This window comes from Microtus ochrogaster, chromosome 19 (genome assembly GCF_000317375.1).
Source record: "Microtus ochrogaster isolate Prairie Vole_2 chromosome 19, MicOch1.0, whole genome shotgun sequence".
NCBI lineage: Eukaryota > Metazoa > Chordata > Mammalia > Rodentia > Cricetidae > Microtus > Microtus ochrogaster.
The window spans coordinates 47978375-47985358 of record NC_022021.1 but is presented as its reverse complement, the minus strand read 5'-3'; the positions used below and the strand labels follow the sequence as shown (position 1 = coordinate 47985358).

Genomic DNA, 6984 nt, shown 5'->3' with positions numbered 1-6984 from the left:
CGGCGATCGTGGCGGGAGCGCGACTGGGGGACCTGAGCGGCGATCGTGGCGGGAGCGCGACTGGGGGACCTGAGCGGCGATCGTGGCGGGAGCGCCGGGGAAACGCTCCCCCACGGAACTTACCGAGCGGATCTGAGCCGCGTCCGGACAGACGCGGAGCTTCCGAGCCCTGGGGACGTCCGCACCCTAACACCGTACCCTACCCGGAGGACATCCCGGGACAAGACAAGCGCGGCGGCACCAAGGCACCGCCCACATCCGGCGCTCAGCGATTGGCCCAGGTCCGCCGGCGTTTCCACCGGTGGTGCGTGAGGAGCATGCGCAATCGGCTCCTGGGTGCGCGTGCGCTGTGTCCCCAGGCGGTGTCCCGCGCGGGAGTCAGCGGCTGGAGGTACGCGCGGCCCGGGGCTGGCGGGGAAGCCGGGGCTCGCTCCTGCGCGCTGGGGATGGAGTCCTTGGGTCTCCGGGGTCGCTGGGGGCTGACAGGGTGCGGTGGGAGGAGGCTGCTTCGCCAGCCCCGCTCGTGTCGCGTTGCGAGTCACGCATGGGTCATGTCAGCTCTGCGACCCAGCGGATGTCACCTGTAAGTTCCTGTGTCCTGGCTCGCAGGCAGATGAGCCCCAAGAGCACACAGCTATGGTGGGCTCCTTTCCTGCCAATTGACAGCCTTTCGGGGTTAGCCACTAGATAGAATCCCACTCCCCTTTATGTTCTGTAATTTTGTTGTAGGTTATCTCCCAGATGGGGCGTGGCTTAGAAATACCGTCCCCCAGTGCAGATCCGTATACACTAATTGCTGATTTATTTTTAGCGGTGGGAACTCTGATGACGGTCAGTGATTTGAATAGGATCCAGCAGGAAAGAGGAGTCTCCCAATTTTAGGGGAACGCTGTGCAATTAGGGTTTTTAAAAAGGAAGAAATAAGACCTCTATAAGTGACACTGTGTTTGAACTTGGCTCGGGCCCTACAGCTTGCCATTCTTAATCATGCAGGTTACGAGCGAGCAGAATTGAGGTTCAGATCACTCCCCTACAAGTATGCACCTCTGAAAGACACTTGCAAGGTCCAAACGTAGCTGGATATCGGGAGTGGATTTCTGAGCACCGCGATTAAGAGTCTCTCTTCTGTATGCTTCCTGTCTTAATTCTCTCCATGCCAAGAAACAAATGTAAATATTGCTGTCAAATGAATACCTGCCGGTTACCTGCTCCATTAAGTAGTATCCCCTTCTGCCCTCGGTGGTTTTTCAGTCTCACCCTAGATGACCTGTGGTGATGAGAAGGTTTCTGTTGCTGTACGCCACGCAGCGAGGACAGGCGAAGGCCATTGCAGAAGAGATAAGTGAGCAGGCTGTGTCGCATGGGTTTGCTGCAGATCTTCACTGTGTTAGTGAGTCTGGAAAGGTAAGGGCAGGTGTGCCTGCAGATTTTCCTGTGCTTTGTGATGTGAGATGAAGCTCTGTATGCATTCCTCTCCATGTTTTTGTTAAGGGGACTCACCCAGGCCGGGGGCCTTGAACTCACACTGTAGCCAAGGCTAAACTTGAACTTGGTAACATTCTACCAACCAGCTGAGATTAAACCTAGATGTATACATGTAGATGAGGTTGGAAAAAAATCTGAAACAGATAGATACTATCTTAAACCTGGATGTAAACATTTGGATTAGCTTAGAAAATGTTAGAAACTGAAACAGATACTTGCTGCCTGTAAACAGTAACAGTGTATGGTCCGTTCATCAGCAAACGTGAGAAAAAACAGCAGTGTCCTTTGCACCTGGTCACAGGTCTGGTCACTAGTGTTTATTGCAGTAACTCAGCATGAAGGAAGACAGGAAACTGGGCTGGTTGCTTTTGTTTGCTTTGTCTTGCTTTTGCCAGTGTGTTAACTCACAAATTCATGCAATCCAGCATCCTGATTTGATCTCCTTGTTTTGTAGTATGACCTGAAAACAGAAACTGCTCCTTTGGTAATGGTCGTATCTACCACAGGAACTGGAGATCCACCCGACACAGCCCTCAAGTTCGTTAAAGAAATAAATGACAAGACGCTACCCACAGACTTTTTTGCTCACCTGCGGTATGGATTATTGGGTAATGAACTGTGCTTTTTTTTTTAATATTTGCAATTATTGATTTGATATAGGAATATATCTTTCAAAACCATGAAATATAATTGCATGTGTCTTTTATTTTTACTTAAGTATTATATCTATATAAAATTTAGACATGTCAATGATAGTCTAACTTATACTCCAAAGCAATGTTCTGATTCTCCTCTCCCCCCCCCCCCCCCCCGTCCTGGGTGTATCTGGGCATAGAACCCAGGGCCTCACACCCTAGCAGAGCATGTTACCACTTAGCTACACCCCCAGCACTCTGCAGAACCTCTCCAGTAGCCATGGAATATTTTCAGAATATTAGTGTCTAGGCCTCACTGCAAACCTAAGGTAGAATTCTTGAAGGAGCAAACAATTAGGATATTCAGTTGTTTAAGATTAGCAGCAGGTCTCTAAAACCGAGTGTGTTCCCTAGGAACGTAACTTCAGAACTGCGGTTTTCAGTCCCTAGTACGTTGGAACCCGCTGGAGAGTCTTAACTAATAAAATAATTCCTTTGTATTCACTTGGCCTGCTAGAAGTGACCCTGCAGTTCCGAGAGACTCTGTTCTCTGTAGTTAGTAGCTCTTTGCCAGTGTTCAAATCCATCACATGTTAAGAAAATGGTCTAGAGCTTTGTAAAGCATAATTTAAACAGGTTATAGTAAGGATCAGAAGGGCCAGCAAGTTAAACAGCTTGCCACCAAGCATGACGGCCTGATTTCGAAGCCAGTTGAGCTATTTCTTCAGATTCCTGCATTGTTACATTAATTCACGGAAGCAGAAATGTTGAGTGTGTGTATTCACTTGGCCGGGTGCCAGTTTGTTTTGTTGCTATCTGGTGCTTTCATGATGTACAGTAGAACACTGTATGCATGGCATTGCTGAAGAAAATAAGGAAATGTGGATCTATACATTGTTTCTTCTGTATGTGCCAGAGTACAGGATAGCATATAGACACTTTATTTCTCTGTCTGTTACATTGTTGAGCCTTTGTATGCACTGAGTATCTATTTGGGTTCTCTAGGTTTGGGTGACTCGGAATACACATACTTCTGCAACGGAGGGAAAGTGATCGATAAACGACTTCAGGAGCTTGGAGCCCAGCATTTCTACGACACTGGACATGCCGATGACTGTGTAGGGTAAGAACAGTGCGTGTCTGTTTCCAGTACACTTTCACATGGTGGAAGTTGGTGAGCTTATAGATGTTTGGCTCGGGTTAGCACTGACGGTCGTCTGAGAGCCTCGTTATATCTCATCATTTAGCCGGGACTAGGGAAGCTCAGATGAGTGGAGCCTGATTGGCCTGTGTTGTCACATCCCGCATCCCCCGCCTCAACCCTCGGTATCTGTTAATGGAAAGAGGGAAGCATCTGGCAGGTCACATGTGTCTCAGAGTATGGAAGTATTTGTAAGAGTGAGCGTCTTTCTGGCAGCATTGGTATTGCCTGCATGTCTTTTCTTTGCCCTGCTCACAGGCGCCCTGTTAGCATCTCCTCTAGTGGAAGGAGCCCTCAGGCCGAGCATCACTGACTAAGGCATGTCTTGGCTGTCTCTTACCATCTTAATGGAGTGCACTGTTACCCTTTCTTCTTTCTGGAGCTCAGTATTTGAGCCTGTGCACAGCCTTCCAAATCCACCTAACGTGTTTCTGTCCAGGTCTTCAGCACTGTTCTTTCTCAGTCTGCTGTTTAACCTTTAACGGTCATTATTGTAGCCAGATGAGAGTACACAGTTTTGGGTTTTGTTTTGTTTTGCTGTTAATTCTGTAAAAACACTGCATGAATTTCCAGTCAGCGTGTCAATAAATGAGCTGCTGTAGAAATAATGACGTCATTGATGTCCCGCACTTCACAGTGCTCCTTTTCTGGGTGTGCAGGGATTTCTCACGTTCCCCCTCATCCTGCTCCATTTCTGGGTGTGCAGGGACTTCTCACGTTCCCCCCTCATCCTGCTCCATTTCTGGGTGTGCAGGGACTTCTCACGTTCCCCCCTCATCCTGCTCCATTTCTGGGTGTGCAGGGACTTCTCACGTTCCCCCTCATCCTGCACGGTGCCCCGGCCTCCCGTGAGTTCCTTCAGCTGCAGTGCTAGGAAGGGTCCTGTCTCATGCACGGTTCCCTCACAGTGACAAAATTCCGGTATTTTCCACATTACCTGGTCATCCTGCGGCTTTATTTTGAGCTGTCTTTTTGTGAGCTTGGTTTATCTGTAGGATATAATGTTTGTGTCAGTCTTTAGGCTCATTTCCTGTAGTACCGCACATAGATCTCTATAACGGTTCGGGGTCGTGTACTTGATCGAGTATTAAAATTCCTGAGTGTGTTCAGTAGTTTATGCATCTTAAATGCTCAGCCTGACGGCTTTGTGCGTCTGGAGTAAAGGTGTTTGGCTGAAGACTTTCTTGTCTGAAAAGCTGAGACCGCTCTTGCTCTCGTGTGCCTGGGTTGAAATTTTCCATTCCCACTTGACCAGGAGTCTTTGCTCACCCATCTCTAACCTGAGATGGATAATTGTGGGATGCACTGTGCAGGTTCAGGCCACAGCCAGAGACCAGGACCAGAACCATGCTTCTTCCCAGCACGCACTGAGTGGGCGCCAGCTCCCTTCACAGTTACTGGTAGCATTGTCTAACTCTTTCTCAGCTGTGAGAGTGACGCTTCACATGTAGCTTACTGTTGAACTTGCTTTTGTGAAGACTCCCCAGGGTAACTGCTGTCTGTAGCACTGTGAACTCAGTGGGCTCACACTCTGGGAAGATGGTGCTCTGAGGTGAGCCTCCTGATGGCTGGTCACCTATCACAGGGATGAGGAGTTGATGCTCTGAGGTGAGCCTCCTGATGGCCGGTCACCTATCGCAGGGATGAGGAGTTGATGCTTTGAGGTGAGCCTCCTGATGGCCGGTCGCCTATCGCAGGGATGAGGAGTTGATGCTGTCTTTCAGTCGAGATGAAAAGTGATCATTTCATTTCCTTCAGTGTCTGCCTCACAATGTCTTGCCCACACCCTCTCCTTAGCTGCCTGTTCGTGGCATGTCAGGAACACTGTGGTCGTGTTGTGCTTTGTTAGTCCTAACTGAACCTCTGCAAGTTAGGAGTGAGTGATTCCACTTTCTGAAAGAAAGAGAGGGAGGGAGGGAGAAGAAAGGAATTCTTTTCCTGAGATTAACCTCCTGGAAATCTAAAGGGGGGAGAGAGAGAAAGAGAAAGAGATCACATTTTAAAGGACACGTTCATAGATTGGTAGATGGGGAGGGAACTTAGTTAGACATTCAGTCTTAATTTAGAATGATTTTTTGTTGATATCTATAGGAAAAAGATCAATAAATTTATAGACAAAGCGAGGTGGTACCTTCAACTGGTGTAATGACCATTTATAACACAGTGTTGCTAAGCTCTGTTCGTGTGATCAGGTTTGAACACACCTGTAAAATGTTAGCTCCCTGGAATGACATCAGCCAGCTATGAGGGCCATTAGTTTCCCATTATCTGGGCCAAATAGCTTCATCTCTCAGCTCGTTTGCTTTGTGTGCATGTTCAGTTGTACAGTGCTAATCAGTGCAATGCTGTGCTTTCGAAAATCATCGTTTGTGTATTTTTTGAATAGTCTCTCTAGTGCTTTTAGCAGTTGTGTACAGTACTCTGCCGAGCGGACAGGCCACTTCTTATTTCACTGTTGTGCTCAAATGCACAACTTAGGCCTTTGGTTTCTTCCCTGTGTCACATACAGTTTAGAGCTCGTGGTAGAGCCGTGGATTGCCGGACTCTGGGCTGCCCTCACAAAGCTCTTTAAGACACTCGGAGAGCAAGAGATGAGCGGTGTGCCCCCACGGCCAGCAGATACCCCCTCGGACACTGCTGTGGGGCCGGAGATGCTACACGTCCAGTCGCAAGTCGAACTTCTGAGAGTAGAGGATGCGGACAAAAAGGACCCTGACGTTTGGGGACAAAATGAAGCAAACAGGAGTCAGACGAGTGCTTTGATCGAAGACTTTGGGTCCTCTCTCGCCCGCTCAGTTCCCCCACTCTCACAAACCTCTCTGAGTATTCCAGCTTTGCCCCCGGAGTATTTGGAGGTGCATCTTCAGGAGTCGCCTGGCCAGGTGAGAGATTTACTTCATGTTGCCACTTACCGTGAGTTCTTGTTTGTGACATCAGGACAGGGGTCCGAGACTCGCGGACCAAGTGCAGCATCTCCGGCTATAACAACAGTTCCACGGTGGCCCGTGCCGTTGTGCTGTGCGCCCTCTGTAGCTGCTTCTGTGAGGAGTGCTCACCAGAGGCCTGCAGAGAAGACCCTTCCAGCAAAGCTAGGCCCCTCTCTGTCACAAGGGCCTTGATGTTACAGAAGCCTTATTTCCATCCCTGACGTAGCCTTGCACAGCGCCACTCTCTCTCTGTCTTCGCTTTCAGTGGCTGAGTCCTTGGCCTGCTCACGTCATCTCTCAGGAGCTCTGAGTTCACCTGGCCCTGCAGGACAGAACCTCAGCACCCCTTCTCGCCTATACTCCCCCAGCTTTTGTTGTTGGGCTCCCCGACTCTGCGTTTGCATTGCTGTCTGTGCTGCACCTCTGCCTTCCGTCTGTATCAGTGCAGAGGTCTCGTCACCCCGATGAGACTGCAGACTCCTGTCCTAGCAGCCTGCGGAAGCTTCTCTAGCACTAAATGCCACTGATGGCAAGAGTCAGACTGTGAGATGCTCTTCTTGGCAGCTGTGTGTGGCTGGAGCTGTGTGTGGCTGGAGCTGTGTGTGGCTGGAGCTGTGTGTGGCTGGAGCTGTGTGTGGCTGGAGCTGTGTGTGGCTGGCTGGAGCTGTGTGTGGCTGGCTGGAGCTGTGTGTGGCTGGCTGGAGCTGTGTGTGGCTGGCTGGGTAAAAGTAGGAGA

At 49.6% G+C, this 6984-nt stretch overlaps 2 protein-coding genes across 5 annotated transcripts in view; one reads left to right on the top strand and one right to left on the bottom strand.

The window, feature by feature from the left end:
* The window catches only part of Fastkd3 (FAST kinase domains 3), a 7970-nt gene extending 7728 nt beyond the window's left edge, over nucleotides 1-242 (bottom strand). For 2 of the 3 annotated variants that reach the window (XM_005356690.2, XM_026783677.1), the window contains exon 1: nucleotides 124-242. The gene's annotated coding sequence lies outside the window, so the exon portion shown is untranslated. The remainder of the gene's footprint in view (nucleotides 1-123) is intronic. The other variant, XM_026783676.1, reaches the window with a different exon arrangement.
* Nucleotides 243-358: 116 nt separating this feature from the next.
* Nucleotides 359-6984, top strand: part of Mtrr (5-methyltetrahydrofolate-homocysteine methyltransferase reductase) — a 21334-nt gene continuing 14708 nt past the window's right edge. The window contains exons 1-6 of one of the 2 annotated variants that reach the window (XM_026783813.1): nucleotides 373-391; nucleotides 994-1127; nucleotides 1252-1404; nucleotides 1940-2093; nucleotides 3126-3243; nucleotides 5831-6203. In XM_026783813.1, the coding sequence (XP_026639614.1) occupies nucleotides 1276-1404; nucleotides 1940-2093; nucleotides 3126-3243; nucleotides 5831-6203 (774 nt within the window). In that variant the 5' untranslated portion in view covers nucleotides 373-391; nucleotides 994-1127; nucleotides 1252-1275. Of the gene's footprint in view, nucleotides 392-993; nucleotides 1128-1251; nucleotides 1405-1939; nucleotides 2094-3125; nucleotides 3244-5830; nucleotides 6204-6984 lie in introns of both variants that reach the window. The other variant, XM_005356689.2, reaches the window with a different exon arrangement.